The sequence below is a fragment of the Vespa mandarinia genome, chromosome 2, assembly GCF_050613455.1.
Source record: "Vespa mandarinia isolate Hongniang chromosome 2, ASM5061345v1, whole genome shotgun sequence".
Lineage (NCBI taxonomy): Eukaryota > Metazoa > Arthropoda > Insecta > Hymenoptera > Vespidae > Vespa > Vespa mandarinia.
Genome location: NC_140811.1, coordinates 6,686,912 through 6,707,106, shown reverse-complemented (window position 1 = coordinate 6,707,106; position 20,195 = coordinate 6,686,912). Strand labels below are relative to the sequence as shown.

General features: G+C 31.6%; 2 protein-coding genes across 3 annotated transcripts; one reads left to right on the top strand and one right to left on the bottom strand.

The window, feature by feature from the left end:
* Positions 1 to 38: 38 nt before the first annotated feature.
* On the bottom strand, positions 39 to 3,029 carry Rnf11 (Ring finger protein 11). Of its 2 annotated transcripts, XM_035888309.2 has the most exons (3): positions 2,772 to 3,029; positions 2,533 to 2,681; positions 39 to 2,262 (listed from the first exon to the last, which is right to left on the bottom strand). In XM_035888309.2, exons 2-3 carry the CDS (start codon positions 2,659 to 2,661, stop codon positions 1,870 to 1,872), a joined length of 522 nt encoding a protein of 173 aa, XP_035744202.1. In that variant the 5' UTR covers positions 2,662 to 2,681; positions 2,772 to 3,029; the 3' UTR covers positions 39 to 1,869. The 2 variants fall into 2 exon arrangements, with proteins under 2 accessions (XP_035744202.1, XP_035744201.1); XM_035888308.2 differs by having other exon boundaries at positions 2,533 to 3,026.
* A 1,555-nt stretch (positions 3,030 to 4,584) lies between these two features.
* Positions 4,585 to 20,190, top strand: Apoltp (Apolipoprotein lipid transfer particle). The gene is made up of 25 exons (XM_035861762.2): positions 4,585 to 5,292; positions 5,401 to 5,445; positions 5,568 to 6,645; positions 6,731 to 7,094; positions 7,170 to 7,479; positions 7,582 to 8,377; positions 8,466 to 8,970; positions 9,057 to 9,198; positions 9,276 to 9,449; positions 9,530 to 10,075; positions 10,176 to 11,091; positions 11,184 to 12,309; positions 12,388 to 12,666; positions 12,740 to 12,943; positions 13,034 to 13,189; positions 13,267 to 14,406; positions 14,487 to 14,848; positions 14,912 to 16,296; positions 16,365 to 16,549; positions 16,638 to 16,792; positions 16,877 to 18,051; positions 18,118 to 18,329; positions 18,408 to 19,424; positions 19,523 to 19,966; positions 20,039 to 20,190. Exons 1-25 carry the CDS (start codon positions 5,211 to 5,213, stop codon positions 20,120 to 20,122), a joined length of 12,882 nt encoding a protein of 4,293 aa, XP_035717655.2. The 5' UTR covers positions 4,585 to 5,210; the 3' UTR covers positions 20,123 to 20,190.
* The last annotated feature ends 5 nt before the right edge of the window (positions 20,191 to 20,195 follow it).

The following is a 20,195-nucleotide window of genomic DNA, read 5'->3' as shown; positions in this document are numbered from 1 at the left end:
AAAAAAGTACTCACAAAAACAATGTGTAATAAACATACACACGCATTCATTCATTAATTTTATATTTTTCAATAGTAAAATTTTCTATTTAATATAATTTGAAAAGCAGCCATTTTATGATAACCTTTGAAATATTAAATTAATGAAAAGGTAGAACAAATTTTTGTAAAACGAAATTTGTTACTAAATATTTATATTTGTATTAAATCACTATATGTATATTTTTATATCATTAAATCACTAATTCACAGCTTCATATTCCCATTTAAACAAAAACTTAGCGGTATTACATATTAAGCTGTCATAAAATATTAAAATTATATTTTCATGTCCATCTTAGCCATATTTTTCTGGACAGCAAATCTTCATACTATATATTGGTGTAAGAAATAGATTATTTACCTGTTCTTTGACTTATCATTAATGTAAAAGATGATTTAACAAATCTATTCAATTTATAGTCAAGCCTAGGTGTTCCATTGATCACTTTATGTAGATACACATTTTTGTAATTGTTTGATTTGTCTTGAAGCTAAAAGATATTCTATAAAATGTGTATTATGTAAATCTAGATCTCAAATTCAACAATAGAAAAATAATCACCGCAACCATATGTATTTTTTTGATATTACGAAATTTAATTTATATAGTTCTTCGTGAATGTTAATTTGCAGCTACCTTATATAATGCAGAGTATTAAAATAACTATAGTTGCAGTAACAAGTTTGAGACAATAAACCATTAATAAAAGTTAAAGATATAATAACTATTATATCGATTTCAGTTTTATCTTTGTTAGAGGAAGCATTAACAATGTGGATGCAATGCAATGTGCAATTGTATGAATTTTGTAATGCTTCATTACATAATAGTGTAATCATCAATATTCTTATGAAATATAAGAAAAAAAATGCACCCAAGATTTCAAGTTAATAAAATGATTAAAATGCTTACAAGTCAAGTTCATTATGAAAATATAGATTCCATCGATGTTTTGCACCTTTACACTTATAATTTACTAGATCACATTATGCATTTCATATTTAGAGAACTAATTCTTCAGAAGCTTATCAATCAATCCTGATTAAAAGTCTGATTATGCTTGAATAAGAATGAAATACAAATGAGTTACTGCATACTTCTCAACAATTGGGGATTATGCAACAAATTAAAAGTAAATTAGAATCTATAAAATTTATGGTTACATTTTTCTCAAAATTAAGTTATTTATATGTGAATACTTCTTAAGAAAAGTTGCAATTACATAAGAAGTAATGAAAAAATAAAGATAACATTTGAAAAAAAAAAAGATATTACTAATTAATTATATTTATTATATAGTCCCCTATTGTTTATGTTTACCACAATTGCATACACTTTCCTACCATGTTTCGACTACTTTAACATGACGTAGATCTATGTCTACATAATTAAATTGTATTTCCATATTACTTATATGCTTGATTTGAATTTACTCAGGCCAAAAAAAATAATAAGAATATATTATATTCCTACAAAATAATACATACATGATAATTTATGAGAGATCATGTTGGTATTACGCTTCTATTAGAGGAATAAAACATCTTCCTTTTTTCAGCTCAAATAGAATATTTCATTTGTAACAAGAAAGTATCATGTAAAGGATACTTGCAATTGAAATATTTCACTGTATGAATATTCTTATCAATTAGCACAGGCGCATATATATCATATACAGTAGTAAATATAATTAGCTTTTAACTCGAATAGTCTTTCCATAATCAAGCATTTGTATGTAATGATAAAATTAGCAATTCTTCAAGTCACTTTGCTTAATGTAGTTTAATCGGATTTCCGATGAACTACTCCAGTATATTTTTTGTAATATTAAGTTGTAGGATGATACGAACTAATGAGAGCAGCATCTACAGGTTCCATGCATGATGGACAAGTGAGTGAACGGAGTAACCAATCGTCGATACACACTGCATGATAAGTATGCATACAAGGTAGATAACGAACTTCTTCTCCTACCATAAGCTCCATCATGCATATTACACATTCTCCTTTCTTTGTTCCATCGTATTGTCGCATGGGCAAATGTTGTATGAGTCCTATACGCTTTGCAATTCGTACCTGCTGTTCTTCTTCGCTTATACTACCAGATGTAACGCCAAGTCCTAAATTAAGTCCAACTCCTATTCCACGTGAGACATTTAAATTGGACTGTAAACGATGTTCTCTTGTCGCTGTTACAGGATAATAAGATCCCATAATTTCCTATAAAATGATTATTTTATTTCTAATGCATATTTATTATGTTAAAGTAAAATATATTATGCGGCGATTTGCTTTCATTACAGAAAAGCATAGTTATTTAGATTATTGTGAAATAAGAACAATGAAGAAGAAGAAAAAATAAAAAGAAAAAATATTTGTGTCTGTCGAAAGTAATAAATTTTTAGAAATCTAATAAATCTTCTTTTTGTCTAAACGTCTGCCGATTAATAAAATAACATTCGATAAATAGTAATAATAAAATAGAGTTACATTATAAGGTATTTGAGGTCCGAGTGCATCTTGTGACGAACTTCCAATCATTGAAGGATCGGGATTGCTGCTGAGCAAAGTGGTATTGTCCTGCTGACTGCCTCCCGCGCGTTTTAGACAATTTCCCATTTTTATATGCAATCAAGTTCCTATTAACGATTTTTCCTTTATCACTGCTTCTCATTCGACAAGTTCGATGTCGAATTAGAAAACGATTATCAAAGCAACATGAGACGTACCAAACACAGTCCTCATTTTTTTACAAGCGCATAACTTTTCGTAGTTAGCTGTCACGAGACTAAACTCGATCGCACGATGGATATAACAAGTCGTTTCGTTTTGACAAGATACGCCGCGCGAATTGTTATGATCAGAATATCTCCTGTCATGTACTTATACAACTAACAGCTGAGTGGTCTCACGCACACATTCGAAGAGTTAGTAGCAAACAGGCTAAGTTAGTCACAGATTGGAGAAAAAAATGTTTCAGGCATCGAGCTACCATGTTTTTTAAACAGCTAATATTCTTTGTCGTAGACGACTCATCCTTCCGATTGGACGAAAACATTATTTCATTGGCTATGAGCAGTGCTGAGTAAAAGGAACTTAATACGCATTTTCCTATTGGTCCTTGGCCAACGGCCATGTTGAATGTAGATCTACGTAATATTTTAAAACAGAACTTTTGAATGCTGTGGAAGGTATCCAAGGACTAAATTGAAATTAGTTCGTTTATCGTTCATATCGTAGATTTCAATGTATTATATTAATATTAATACAGTTAAATAAATTATCAACGATCTCATATCCGTTCAATAAAACAAATTATTGTATTGTAGATCAAATATATTTTATTGTAATAATAAATATAATCTATAATTAAATTGCAACTGTAATCTTATTCAATAATCTTAAAATTGAAACATATCGATATATGTTACATATATATATATATAACAAATATGAGTAATATCATAAATAATTATATCATCTCTATGTACTTAATTGTATACTTATCATATTATCATAATAACTTAATTATTAATATTTGATTCGTTTAGCTAAATTTCCTTCCTTTCACGATCGCAAGGTCATAATAACAAATGTTACATATCTTTACGTATGTATTACGCACATAGAGTATATATAATAATGGGATTAGACAATCTTCTAGGAAGTATTTATCATAATGATCATGAAAACCTGCAAGTTCAAGTTTGGAAGACGAATTAATATTTTTAACTATTAGCAGTCACTCACAGTTTTTATAAATATCACAAGCATATTTTTATTCAACATATATAAATAATATTATTTAATTTCTCCGAAGAAAAGGAAATAAATTAATAAAATTATAAATTATTAGATATTAGAATTATAGATTATAAATTAAATATGAAGAAAAACATAAAAAAATTAAAAATGGATGAGAATCGATAATTACTACGATATAATTATACTATGATATTTATTTGTATTAAATACTACGATATTTATTCTTAGTAAATACTACAATATTTATTCATAGTAAATACTACGATAATTATTTTTGTAATTTCGTTAGATAGTTACCGGAAGTACAGATCAAAGCTCTAGAAATATATATATATACATATGTACCATATATATATATATATATATATATATATATATATATATATATACATATATACTGTATATATGTATATATATATATATATATATATATATATACATATATACTGTATATATGAAATGAATTATTAAAGTTGATAAATCAACGCGTATTATTCTTTACCCGGTCATTCTGACTTATGAAAGTAAATAACAGAAATAAAACACCCTGATTTTATTATATCTTAAGAGTTTTTTTTTATTCATCTTATCGTTATTGATCGAGGATCGAGGAAACTTATGGAATCGAATAATTCTTAGTTTTCAGAAACGAAAGATCATTCTAGTAGTTATCTTATCGATAGGAGACTTTTGACCTCGTACAAACACGAAAAGCACGAAGACCTTTGGCACCGATCTTTTCCCCCTAAGCGGGTACGTTATTGGACGACGACGACGTCCATTCGAACTGCGGACACGGTTGTGGCAGGAAGCACTTATTTAACCGATACTACCGTGTGTATTCGCGTATACGTTTAATCAAGCAAGCCCTGTGCGAGAGCACAGCTTTGCACCCCACAGTTAGTCCTCGCTTTGACTTTTCCGCTCTTCGAACTCCTACAGTCTCCTCCCGGCTTAACGTGCACTAGCGTGCAGTGATCCATCAAACTCATCTATAAAAAGAAAAAAAATAAAATAAAAAAAAAATAAAAAAATAAAAAAATTCTCCATCACTGGGATAAATTATCCGAAATAACGATGTTGCGTTTTAAGCCGATTGATCTTTTGTCGTGTGATCTAATAAAGGAGGAAAGATCTTGAAAAATCGTTGAACTTTTCTTGACAATTCGAGCTTACTTGTCGCAATTTTATTGGCATACAAGCACGTTCGATAGAAACGCTGCAATTTTATGATTAAGAATACGACGTTGTGCCGATTGCAAACGTAAAGGGATAAGTGTGCATATGGGGGAGTGAAGAGGACAGTTATAATACAGTGACCTTGGTAATCAACGATAGCAAGAGAGAAAGAAAGAAAGAGAAAGAGAGAGAGAGAAAGGGTGGGAAAGAGAAAAAAGGATAAGATGTTGCACGATCGGAGAGTTTTCTTTTGGAGGGTAATATTTTTTACCCTTTTGTGTACTCTCGTAAAAATTGTGCAAGGAGGTAACGTAAAGTGTTCCAATTATATTCGCGATTTATTTGATTTAGATTATAGATCGTATAATTGTTAACAAGGCGTACGATAATATTTTCTTTGACTTTTTATTTCAGAGATTATCAAAGATCCAACATTATGTAGTCGCACGAGATGCAAAGGTAATCATTGACATACTGATATTGAAATTGATTTGAATTTAAATCAATGTACATATTAATTGTACATATGTACATATTAATTGAAATTTTCTCGATATAATAATTCAATCTTCGTGTTTTAGTATCATTTAATCGTAAGTTCAAGTACGAAGAAGGTGTCTCCTATCAATACCAATATTCTGTGGATGTAAGCACAAATCTCGGTAAAGTTGAAACGTCACCATCGATTGGAGAAGAATCGAAAAATGAGACCAAGTTGAACATAGATGCCTCGTTGTCCGTTTATTTTACTTCGCCTTGCGAGGGTATTTTGAAATTTCAGGACGTTAACGTATATCATGATCGCAAACGCTATAATGCCGAATTTCCTGATCGTGCTGGAGCAGAATTCAAAGCCAACTTAGAACGTTTTTCTTTGAGATTTGCTTTTGAGGATGGTCGAATAAATGAGGTCTGTCCGGACCGTCGTGAAACAGCCTGGGCATTGAACTTGAAACGTGGTGTTCTTTCCATACTGCAAAATACCATGAAAAGATTCGACATTGATCATCGAGTCGACGAACTCGATGTTAATGGTATATGCGAGACAAATTATCGGCTTTACGAAGCAAGAAAGACTCAATTGATTATCAAAAAGACGAAGAACCTGGCCAATTGTCAATTCAGCGGAAAGCATCTTTCTGTATTGCAATCTAATTCTTACATGAATCCTCGATCGACTACGAAAGCACCTAAGCGATCTCTGTTGAAATCTACTAACGAATGCGAAATAACGATCGATCATAACGTATACGAAAGAGTTGTCTGTAAAGATACTTATCAGCTTCAATCACTATCGAACGATAACACTGTTGGTGCTAGAACAGAAAGTATTGCTATTCTTCAGCTCATAGAGGAAGTCAAAGATGAATTTTATGATGAAGAAGAGTCGAAGGAAGATGACGAATATATCGTCAAGGGTATCGCGATTAGAACCAATTTACTTTACAATCACGAGAAGGTATCTAAAACGATACATGGAGAGTTAAGAACGTCAAGAGATTTCTTAAAAATTTTATGTAGAAACAGCGAAAATTTCGATGAAATTCAACAGAGATTTTCCGAAACGTTCACCGCGTTCGTTCAATCGGCTCGTCTTCTTGATTATCCTTATTTGTCGCAGTTGTTTGCTAGAGCAAATGGGATTTGTAAAACTGGCAAGTAAGTTATCGACATTAATAATTTAAAAATAATAATTTTAATATATTTTTATACATGTAAATTTTGTCATTTTTTATTTCTCTAGAAAACATATAATCGATGCGTTACCATATATGGGAAGTAATGCTGCAGTGAACGTTATGAAGGATTTGATAATAAAAAAATATGTCAATCAAGAAACTACTGCCAATTGGATCACAATATTTGGCCTAATTCCTCGACCAAATTATGGAACTATCCAAACACTTGCACCTCTCTTGGATTTTCAACATAAGATACCTAATACTCAATTTATCTTAAGTTATTCATCCGTTATTCACACGTTTTGCAAGTCAACTATTACAAATTGTAATCGTCTCGAGGATATTACAAAATTTCTCTCTTATCTTGAACAAAAGATTAACAAAGGTTGTGCTCTTCGCTATCATTCGCTTGCAGAAGTTAAAGAAGTAAGCATTATCGAGTAATTATTGATGTAAGTGATGTCTCATGATTATTTTACTTTGAACTTATACTTATTATAGACATTGGAAGCTCTGAAAGCCACAGAAAATATGGGGTTGAAAACCGATGAATTGTTAGAAAAATTAAAAGTTTGTATAGATAATGTAGGTGGTTTCGTAACGATGGAAGTTCGTGTTGCGGCAATAAATGCACATCGTAGATTGCCATCCTGTGAAGAGACTCGCGATCGGTATTTTCTGAATTATTATCGAAACTTTACACTTGATTCAGAAATACGTATAGCATCGTATTTACAAGTAATGCGTTGTCCTGATTACAACGTCGTGAAGACCATTAAGCATGCCCTTACGGTTGAAGAAGTTAATCAAGGTACTGTACGTGCCTTAATTAGACATTGGCTTTAATAATTGAACGTGAAATAATGCTAATTAATTAATGTGATTATTAATATTTATTTAATCTCTTATATAGTCGGTTCCTTTGTATGGAGTCATTTAATCAACCTTTATACTTCGTCGGCACCAACACAAATAGAAATACAGAGTCTCTTGTCCGATAGAGATCTTGGAACTAAATTTAATAGCGACATTAGGAAATTTTCACGGAATTATGAAGGTTCCTTTTTCTCTGAAGAATATAATTTTGGTGCTAACCATCAGAGTAATTTGATCTTTTCTCCGAAATCATATATACCACGTACTGCGAGTTTTAATATGACAATAGATTTACTCGGAGAGTCTATAAATTTATTCGAAGTTTCAATGAGAATGGAGGGCCTTGAATATTATGCTGAACATTTTTTTGGACCCGACGGACCTTACAGCAATGAGAAAGTATCTAATCACTTCAAGAACTTGATCAGGAATTTCAGATCCGCGCCTAAAAGCGAGGATCAATGGTCGCGCGTTAAAAAATTACCTAATATCATTGATAATAATTTCGACGATCCAAAAATTAGTTTAGGTTATAAGATTTTTGGGAATGAACTAAAATATATAATGTTAAATGGTGACAAGGAAATCAAAGAAACTTTAGCTAATTTAAATCCATGGGAAAAAATAAAAAAGATTCTATCAGCTCAAGAAATTCATTACGATAATACAGTGATGTTCCTTGATTCAACGTACGTGATACCAACAACGTCAGGTTTGCCCATACGTTTAGATCTTACTGGTACAGCCGCTTGTAAATTTAAATTGGCTGGTTTTTTAAACATTAGCCATTCAATGAATACCGAATTAGAACTTATAGGAAACTTTACTCCCAGGTACGAGACGAATCCAAAAGTAAATTCAATATATAATTAAAGATATAATTTTTAATAGAATATAAATTTATATCATTTCTATTTTCAGTGTTAGCGTCGATATTGTTGGCACTATGATGGTCGATGCATTTTATAAAAGTGCTGGAATTAAATTGCGTATGAATATGTATTCGTCGGGAGCTGTTCAAATTCGTTTTAATCTCGAGGGAGTACGTTTGGTACAATTGAATCTTGGCTTACCAAACCACAAAATAGAAATTTTCTCCATCATTACGCACGTTTTCTTGGTAGAAACGAATGGGGCAGAGACCGAGGAAACACAACTAGGTATTCTAAAAACTGATCGACATTCCAGTTCATCAAAGGAATTAACAGTACCAGAAATCATTAGCAATAAGACTTGCACTTGGCAAACGCTCGATCAGCTTATCGGTCTTAAAATGTGTGTTGATTATCAGATTCCCAATATAACGAAGAACCTTAATACATCGTATTTCCTTTTAAATGGTCCAACTCTTTTCAAAGTTTCGGTAATCAAAGCTGATCTCACTGCTAAGACTTATTTATTGGAATACAAATGGGTACGAACGGAGGTTGGTCACATTTTATATTATTATTTTTAATACAAAATATATTATAACACATAGTCAATGATTTGATTAATTTCGATTGATCGTAGAAACAAAGCGTGTTTAAAGTGGCATTTGATACACCTGGATCACAAATGAAGAGAGAATTAAGTGCCACGGTATCGTTCGATTTAAAAGATCATAATGTCACTGTTTTATTACATTCGGTTGGAAATTCTTTGATAGCAAAAGGTCCGTTAATTCTAGATATTTTGTTTATATGTATTACTTGAAAAAATATATAACAAATAAATTTGCAAATATTTTAGGTACGTATAAGAATACGGAAAATGAAACGTTTATAGAAGTAGGTTTCGATATCAATGGAACTAATCATTTGGATGCTAGTATTGGATATACAAAAAAGAAGTTCACTTATGGGTATATATACAATCCAAAATTCTACTTAGATATCAACAGTGAACGTGTAGTAGCCGTTTCAGGTATTTGTACTTCTTATATTTTAATTATTTTCATAGTAGTGATACATTTCGAATTGAATTTTGTAGAAACTGTTTTTCAGGTACGATAAGGAACGTACAGAAGAACAATTTGTCTCAGTGCGATATCGATTTGATTTTCCAAACGAAAAAAGTCTGGAGCAAATTAGTAGGCTATATTGTGAAGAGAAATGTTAGTTTAAGTGCTGATTTTCAATTGGATTATCAACTTCAAAAAATGCCAAAGAAAGAGACATTGCATTTAGAAATTACGTTAACTAATCGATCTTCGAAAAACTTGGCACATAAATCAGCGGATTTGAAATTACATTCTACCGCATATCCACAATTAAACACGATGATAACAGCGTGGTATCAACAAGCTCTAGGACACTTGGAGTTACATGCCGAAGTTAATTCGAGTCCACATCTTCAAGATGAAAGACATAAGCTTACTGCACAACTCGTGATCTCCTATTCAAAAATGTATTTTCAAAATCAAGGAACGAAAGTCAGTGCACTAATTGCTATTACGAAACCGATACAAAATCTTGATATTAAAGTAGGAGTAAATCATTACGTTATCGGGATAGAATCAAAGACCAGCCTTCTTATAGGATACGCTCCAGGTTTGATAATATTTTCAATTAATCGTAATATCATAGATGATTGCTTTATATATTTATTTAATTTATTTTAAATGTTTATATTGGATATTCCTACACGTAGGAAAAGAAATTCATTTGATGGTGAGCACGAGAATACCACGAGGACTGATGTTCGTTGTGGAAGCTCATGCTAATCTGACGATTCCTAATTTCAATTCAATGATAATAAACGCTCGAATAACAGAAAGATCAAGAAGAGAATATGAACTGGAATTTGCGGGAACATGGTTTTCTGGTCATAATATGACTGCCCGTGGAACTTATACAGACCGATCAGGATCTGCTTCGATCAGTCATAATCTAAAGCTTATCTTAAGATCGCCAAGTTTTGCTAATGATATTATTCTTAATTGTAAATTGTATCACAACACCAATGATATGAGAATTAGCATCTATGTAGAACAGCAAGACATGGACAAATATGCATTTATTGTCAATTATACGATATTATCGCTTACAAAACTGTCGGCGTACATTGAAGGTAGATATAAAAGTAACGTGTATTCTGTTTTAAGTAATGTTGATACCGAACGAGAAACCAGAATAGAAATGCATCTTGATAAATGGCGAGATGTTCACTTGACCTTATCTGCTATCAACAAAGAAGATAAAAAAGAATACGGTATCGAGGTGAAATGGGATGCTAATAGAGATCCTGCATTAAAGTTCGCATCGATTTTGCAACTCAATAAATTTGATGTGCCAGCTTTATCGTCTGATAGTGTACCTGGAAAAAATTTGACTGCAGCTGTAACTTTGACTTATCCTGGTAGACTTATTACTGGTTCATGCCTGTTAGCTGTACGAGATAAATATAATTACATAGCAGACGGAGTAATTCAATGGAATCCAGAAAAAACAATCCACCTTTCCGTGGACATTGGTTACAATTTTCAAACCTGGTTAAATTCACTTAAATTTGAATCTCAGTTGCTAACTCCTTTTGATCAATGGAAAAAAACAGCATTAAATGCTAAGTAAGTAAGAAAACTATGGCATTATTTTTTCTATTAATAATATATAATTATCATAGATAGTTTTAGTTTATATTCGAACGAATCGTTTTTAGGTATTTGCAAGCACAGAAAAAAATAATAGCAAGCGGTAGTGTTTATTGGAAAGATACGCAACACGTTATCGGAGACTTTTACTTTAATACTGAAGAATACGATGGAGTTAGCGAATGGGTTGGCAATTGCGGATTGTCAAGTACAATTCATTCTATTAAGTGGATAACGGCTAACGTTACGCACAAAATTCTTCATTCGCAGACTGCGGATACTCGTATATTAATCAAATACCATCCGGACAAAATAATCGATGCATGGAGTATTTGGCATTTTGATAAAGAATCCGATACTGTCTTTAATTTAACTGGAAATTTACACTTTGAGTTACCCTTAGAAAATTATAGAAAATGTGATATAAAAAGCCAACTGCGCCTTATATCAAATTGGAAGATAATAGGTGCAGCTACCATGGATCTTGATAAACGAAGATATACAGGAAATCTACTTGGAGATCTTAGTCACATAAAAGAATCAATGCTACAACTTAATTTAACAACACCGATAGAGAAATATGCTTTTGTTAAGGCGAGATTTGGTTTATCGGAAAGTAACAGACACGTAGTAGCTGAAATCGTTAATCCAACTGGTACCTTGGGTTTCGAAGCTATCTGCCAATTATTTACGTCATCGTATGATTTTAATATAAAACTATTATTGGCCACACCAATAGATATTCTTCAAAAATCGTTATTAGTAGCAAAACTTAACAAACAGGAAGCTGACTTCAGAGTTGCATATAACAATATGACAGCCGGATTTCAGGGTGTTTGGTACTACAACAATATTACAGATTTTCACTATACTTATAAACTCTTTACACCTATTTACGGTCTTCAGGAAAATGGAGTTATCGCAAAATTAGTGTTACTTCATACGGTACCCGACGAAAGATTATTCTTAGATACAGAATTTTCTGTAAATTTAGCAGAAATTAAATTCGGTCTATGTGCTAAAGCTGGATATAAACCACCTCCACTTCGTATTCCTATTAAAATGAAAATTTTACCAACAATAAGCGAAACAAATGTAAAAGAAGATTCTTTAATAGAAAATGAAGAAAAAGAAGAAGAAGAAGAAGAAGAAGAAAATGACGAAAATAACTTTTATTGGCACGGCGAATTTACAGTAAGAATTATTATTTTTTAATAAAGAATAATAACATCTTTATTAATTTTAATTAATAAATCTTATTGTTTTATATAGATATGGCCTGCTTATATAACGTTAGAATTAGATGTCGATGCAGAAGGATATGGTTATAAAACCAATGGTTTTTTTATCTTTCCACCGAGAAAGATTAACTTCGATGATTATTTTTGGATGGAAGACGTGTTTCATATTAAAAATGAACTTTATATAAACACTCCTTTCAATGTTGCTCGAGAGATTACGTCATCATATATTTTTGATATAGATATGGAAAAATCAATTTATTTAATGCAGATGGAAGTCAATGTCAAAAATAATGTAACATGGATAAAGGTTTGTTAATATTAATAATTATTACTCATTTTACTGTGACGTTCGTATAATAAATAGATGTTATATCATATAGAGTGGACTAAATGTAAATTATACGTATCAAGAAGAAGAGAATGATTGGAAAACACATACAATAAAGTTCAATATAATGACGCCATTAAAATTCTTAAAATTGATCGATACAAGGGTTGTCATTGATATCGATGAAAATTTATACAAAACAAATATTAATCTTTGTACCGAAGATAGTATCATTGAGTTTTTAGGATCTATCGAGGTAGCAAATATTGAGAGACATACATTTTAAACAAAGATACTTACACAAACTAGACTTATATTTGAAAAATTATATTTTTTTTTAAAATAGGCAGAGGATTCTTTTATGGATACTATGCTCATCATTCACATTGATAGTCCAGTATTGGTAATACCAAAAACTAAGTTAATGTTAAAGAAAAATTTCATCGATAAGAAAAAGCAATTTGAGTTTAGTACTGTGATATATGGTCCTGTGGAAAGATCTGTAAGTATATATATATATAAAAAAATATATAAAAAAAAAATTTATTATAACAATCTAACATTTTGATATTTATTTAGTCGAAAGTACAAGCATATTGGCAAATGGAAGATAGAAACTACATCGAAGCATTTGTATCATTAGAAACTTGGATTGAATTATTTAAAAAATTGGAAGTCAATGTACTATGCGTTAATACAATTAATTCGAACAACATATTAAATCTAAACATGAACTTAACTTACAATACCAATCAAAAATTTAAACTTATTAGTAATTACAATACAGGTGTCGTCAAAGTTGATATATATACGCCATTAGTTTCTAAAAAACATCTACAATTTCAAGGTGATGTGATAAAGAAAAATGACAGCTTATATACTCTAGAGGGAAAAATGACAAATCTCGAGGATTTGAAAGTATACGATGTTTTGATGAATATAATTGTACAAAAGAATACATTGTCGAGCGTAGGCATGCAGTTACGACCACAAGGGGATACTACCAACATTAATGAAATTAATTTTAAATTAATCCGAAAGAAATACGAACTGTCTTTTATTGCTGATAGTCGATTTTTCAACGCTTCCGTCGATATGAATGTAATTAACACTTTGAATTGGGACGTTAGAGCACACGGTACAAACAAAGAAAATAATACAAATTATGAATTAACGACATTCATGAACGTTCAAGTAAATGGTAATACGACCTTATACGTACACGGTTCCACACCTTGGAAAGAAATACAAAGCTTGAAATTGAATGGAAATATGTTTTTGACCAACAATAGTGGTATGGTTAAAGCGAATCATCATTTAAATAACGATCGTTATTATGCAACATTAGAATGGAAGTTAATGTATATGATAGATATGTTTGGGAAAATCGTAGCAGGATACGAAATAGATGGTCATGATACTAAAGACATAAATGCACAGTTATTTTTCAGAAATCCAAAACGATCATTTCGTAATTTTAATACTGGATTTGATATAGATATCGATCATGAACAATGGAAATTTGGTACCAATACCAGCATTGGTTTCCGAAACCATGAGAATATTGATGCGGTATTCGTTGTTAGGCTTCCTCCACCGGATAACGATAATCATCGTTTCTTATTCAGCTATCATGCCAATAATGGGGTTCAAGATATGTCTTACGTTATAGGATATAATGCTCTTAAAGCAAAGACAAATTATGCATCTGACGGTTCGGTTCGTGTATTCATTATTTTAATACTTATTTGACGTTATCAAGTTATCGAGTATTATAAATAATTATTTATTATCAACAGCTTCGAGTTGCAGCTCGAGATATCGACGGACACTTGCGTTTAACCTGGGGAATGTTACCTAATCAGACTGCAAATAATTTGTTCAATATGACCTTTAATAAGCAAGAAATCGAAATGAAATATTCACTCTTTTCGCCGAAATATCTGCAAGAAGAGACACTTGTGATTTTATTTAATTACGATGCCAAATCGGATAAGTGCAATCTCATCGAGGTCAATTTATTTTTACCTGCGAGGAAACGTATTTCTACGGCAAGAATATCGTATGAAAATATATCGAATATCAATGGTACTATCAATGCTACCATACCAATATCAAATTTCACTTACGTTGGTTGCAACTTCATCGTTTTTACGACTTTGTAAGTAAATTAATACAAAATATTTTAGAATTTTTTCAAGTCTATTGTATTTTTATTTTTCAGAAAACAGAATAAGAGATTTATAGAATTTTTCTGGCCTAATAATACTGCTCTTTTAAATTCAGACTACTCGTATCAAAGTGTGAAGCTTAATTCCACCTTAGATGGTATCTTCCAATTAGAAATTCCTTTAAGTACACGTCATATTGGTCATTTAACTTATGGTTATAAGAAACATCCTCAGATTACCAACGGATATTCTACATTGACATATAATCAACAAACAATATTCCATGCGGATTATAATTCAAAGAGTCAATCTAGAGCAGGTTTCGAAAAAGATCATATCCAAATAAAAATAGAGAATAAATTTAAACCGATAGGTATTATTTATATAAACCAGTATGAATATAGTGGAGGAAATGAGGGAACAAATTATCCAACAGTTGAGATCAAATACGTGAACATCTATCAATTAAACAATGTCTCAGCATTTAATATCTCTGGTGAATCTAGAATCAAGACGATGCACACTGGTCAGGATATAGATCTAAAGGCGATACATTCAAATCGTATGGTTCAGCTAAAGACTAATTACAAAATACTATCAGGAGAATTTGATCATTATACTTGCTTAAGTTTAGCAAAGGATGCTTGGATATCGTATCACATAAACATCCTTAATAAAACTACCGAGGACGTGGACACACAATTCTTACTTTTCAATTTGGTGTATCCTCAAAAAAATTTTACGTTCGATGGTTCTTATAGAATTACGAGTGAAGAGATCAATTCCGAGGCAAAACTTGAATGGGATCAAGATAAGGAACGAGTTCGTACGATAGGTATTGGTTTCGATTGGAAAAACATCACATCTACAAAAATGCTTGCACAGGAACAAGCTGTTCTAAGTCTGAGGCATCCAAGTTTCGCCAAAGTAGTAACTTTAAAGGGTGAACTTTTGAAAAGAAATATTAGAGATTTATTAAACTTAGCATTGGTCGTTGATTATTCTGTAAATCCGGATAAACTTTTGGAATTTGCTGTAATGATAAAAGACGAGAGTGATTTACCAAATAATAGAAAGTATGTGTATAGTATATCAGGAAAACATCCAAAAACTGAGTTAGATCTCAATATCGAAGGTTTCTTCCACAAACACAAATACGTTTATGTAGAAACGGAAAATCATGGTAAGTATAAACGCAGTTTTCTACCCGAAGAAATAGGACAATTAAGTGGGCGTTTGGATATCGATCGAAAGGAAGTCATATTTCATCGTGAGAACAACGATATGGTAAAATATTTGAAAGTGAGATATTATCGTACGGATCCACAATATGTCATCAATGGTACTATTATAAATACACCCGATCTCAACGCTACCGGATTTTTCTTTCTCGATCCAGAGGATAAATTTACTTGGATGATGGTCAATTATACACCTGGTAAGTTAAAAAACTAACTAGAAGGGATTAAATCTAGTTACATTTCAATCATTTATTTATTATCTCAGATGCTGTACAGAGTTTAAGAATGTACGGAAAAATACCAGATGCTCGAAATACTGTTTTCAATATATGGAGAACTTACGATGACGATCTCAACGTGTATGATGTTTCCTTTTATTTGAAATTAAATCACTCTAGGCTAGTTACTTCCACTTTAAAGTGGAGACCCGAACTCAAACACGACATAACAGTAAAGATCTTAATTACGTTTCATAATATAATTTAAATTATTTTATAATTAACTTTTATTTATATATACATATATATATACTTTTTAGGATGCCATAAAAACGGGAATCTCAGAAGCGTACGAAGGTATCAATAAGGATATTGAATACTGGAAACAATACATTAAAAGTGAAAGTGTAAGTATTATTTCGAATGTGTGGGAAGATTCTCAAGAAGAACTTAAAGAATTCATTGACGATTGGAAGTAAGTATCGAAAAAGATTCTGCTTGTTAATTGAAGATTTATTATAAAAACAAATGTATTACAAAAATTGAAATGTTGTTATAGTGATTTGAAACAACTTGAGACGGATTTCCAAAACTTGAAATTATACCTTAACGATTCGTACAATGCCAATGACTTTTATATAAAAGATATCGTTGTCTTTGTTGTATATATCATAGACGAATTCTCCTTACGCAGTCACATAGAATCATTGCCAAATATTTTAAATGAAATTTGGGAAATAATGGGCGAATCTGGTGAAGCTATAAGGAACTCTTTAATCTGGATTATCGAAACAATAAAAAATGCTTATAACAAAATCACCGAGATTATTGCTGCCATACTTAGAGGCGATTCTATGACGCAATTGGTTGATATAATAGAGAAATTAATAGAGAAATATGACATGTTTATCAAGGACATTCACGTGTCTTTTATCCAATACGTAGAAAATCTTTGGAACAATATTTCATCATCGATATCAGAACAGTGGAATAAATTTTTGAAACTCATGGAACCATTATTCATTCGTCTGTTACATTATCTCGAAACGATGGTCTGGAAAATTAGCAAAGAGGTTGTTGATTTTCTTTACAATCGCAAAAACGAGATCATTGCTTCACCGTATTTTGATAGATTTGCGAACTTTACTCAAGATATCGATAGATTTTACAAAGATATCAAAGGGAATAACATAATTACTAATATAGAGAAATATTCTGGCTTGGTGATACGATTTTTGAAAGAACGATATTTCGCTTTTGTACCTTTTGGTAAAGAATTAAAAGATGTAATCGATGAAATTATAGTTGAATTAAAGGAATTGAAAAAGTTACCAACCGTCCATTATACCTTGGAAAAAATGCAACAAGTATACGATAAAGTGAACTACTTTTACAACTATTTAGACATTCGAGCTAAAATAGAATATCTTATTAGATTTGCTCACGCCAAGTTGATTGATATAAGCCAGACAGCGCTCCAAGCTGAAAGTCGTTATAGAGAAGCTAAAACAAAATTTCTCTTTGATCCGAATCAAGGTTTAATGTGTCTCGAACAAAAACTTCCGATGTCCTGGCATGCGTTTAATCAAACACCTGAATTCCAAGAAATTCCTGAATATAGAGCGATCATTGATATGGGATCGTATTTCGTAACGTCCAATACTACCTTCTGGAGTCTTTATTATCAATACAAACCATATACCGAACCATCAAACTGGCTACCACCGTTCAAAGGTAAATCCGTTAAATCATATTGGCAAATAATATATATTTCATTTACTTTAATCTTTTTACTTACAGCACAAGCAATGATAATCGGATCACAACATTTCAAGACATTCGATGGACTACACTTTGATCTTGTTGGATCTTGCACGTATTTGCTTGCTCATGATTTCGTTCGAAATACCTTTGCCATTCTTATTAGGTACAATCAAGAGTCTGATAAATTGACCCATCATATCATCGTTTTGATTGACAAAAACGAGATCGAGATAGATATTTTCAACGACGTTAGTATTAATAATACAAACATAAAATATAAAAATTAAAATACGATTATGATAAAGCTTTATAACGTTGTCTTGCAGGTGGTAAGATTGAATTCGAATACATCCTCAGAGTCGAAAAGTAATCTTCCTCTCCCGATAGAATTAGAGAATGGCACGACGTATGTGTATCAACAGGATAATATAATAACTATTGAACGTAAAAAAGATCAATTGCGATTAGAATGTAATCTTAAATTCGACTTGTGTACGGTGGAATTATCTGGCTGGTATTATGGAAAAACAGCGGGTCTTCTTGGCACAATGAATAACGAAAAAATAGATGATTCTATTACATCATCAGGTATAATGACAAAGAATATAGATCGTTTTGCTAAAAGTTGGTCTATCGAAGATAGTTGCACGAAAAAAGTGTATTCTCCGAACAATACCGAAGAAATGAAAAATCACGTCTCGTCATTTTGCAAAGAACTTTTCGTCAATCAAACTTCGGAATTTAGTTCGTGTTTTGCTGTCTTCGATCCAAAAGAATACGCTGAAATGTGTTTAAATAGCATTACGGAATCCGAGGCATGTACAATCGCTATTGCGTATATGCAAGTTTGCGTTTTTCACAATACGTATCTGAGAATTCCTGATAAATGTACTACTTGTACTATGATAAACGGCACTCAAATAGCCGAAGGCGAATTTAGAAAATTAGAAGGAAATGCGATACCAAAGTCAACGGACATCGTCTTCATCGTAGAGGCAAAAGAATGTAATCGTGGTATAAGGCAAAATCGTAGTATTGAACAGCTGGTGAATCAGCTGAATAAAGAACTCAAGGACAAAGGACTTATTTCGAATCGTTGGTCACTCGTAACTTTTGGTGGGCATGGAGTTCACGATCAGCCAAGAAGCGTAATTCTCGACGGTCAAGTTTTTACGAAAAATCTAATACGCTTTATCGATTATTTTGATCATGTACCAGTTAGCAATGGTAATCAGGATATATTCGCGGCAATTGGTTTCGCTTCACAACTCGTCTTTAGAGCTGGAGTTTCTAAAACTTTCATTTTGCTACCATGTTCTCATTGCGAACCGGAAAATCAAACGGTATGTATGAAATATTACGATCGAATGTATATTGTATAAATATTAAGGAGGTATAATTAATTCATATTTAAAATGAAAAATTTCATTTTTTTCTTTAGTTGGATTATGCCGTAGTACATCAAGTATTACTAGAACACGATATCGTATTACATATACTGATGGATGGCGATTTTCAATTTGAAAAAGAAAGACTTAACAAAATCTTTTATGGATTCGATGCGAATAAATCGTATACAAAAAAAGATACGAGAAATTTAACGGGTGATACAGATTTAAGAAGGCAAATGAAATCGATGAAAAATGTCCTAGGCTATTGTACACCACTTTCCTTAGAGACTAATGGAACAATATTCAGTGGAGATAAATTACGTTTTGATAAGCTCGTTTCCATTAAAAAATTTGTTACCGTATTCTCCAAGAGGATAGCGCACACTGCTTTTCCACGATCGTGTCAACACTGCGAATGTACGGCCGATAATAATGGAATTACTAAAACAGAATGTATGCCCTGTATTTACCCAACGCCTGTTACAGTGGATTACGTGAGTATAGATAACATGTTACATTCAATCGGATAATACGAATGAATTTGAACGTTATTTTCTATTTACCAGGAAACTTTTAATGTAAATGAAACATTATCAGCCATGCAACCATTAGATATAGATTACGGTCAAATCGATATCGAAGATGACTAAAGAAATGTAAAGTGAACATTCAAATAAATTAAGTAAAGCTTATTCTTTAAATAATATGAAATAGATAACATTT

Excerpts from the sequence above, each read along its gene's own strand:
- Rnf11 (XM_035888309.2), bottom strand. The coding sequence starts at position 2,661 with ATGGGAAATTGTCTAAAACGCGCGGGAGGCAGTCAGCAGGACAATACC. Across the intron at positions 2,263-2,532 it reads GACCTCAAATACCTTATAAT|GAAATTATGGGATCTTATTA; the intron begins GTAACTCTATTT and ends ATCATTTTATAG.
- Apoltp (XM_035861762.2), top strand. The coding sequence starts at position 5,211 with ATGTTGCACGATCGGAGAGTTTTCTTTTGGAGGGTAATATTTTTTACC. Across the intron at positions 9,199-9,275 it reads AAATTCTTTGATAGCAAAAG|GTACGTATAAGAATACGGAA; the intron begins GTCCGTTAATTC and ends CAAATATTTTAG. Across the intron at positions 14,849-14,911 it reads TTCATCGTTTTTACGACTTT|AAAACAGAATAAGAGATTTA; the intron begins GTAAGTAAATTA and ends TTTATTTTTCAG.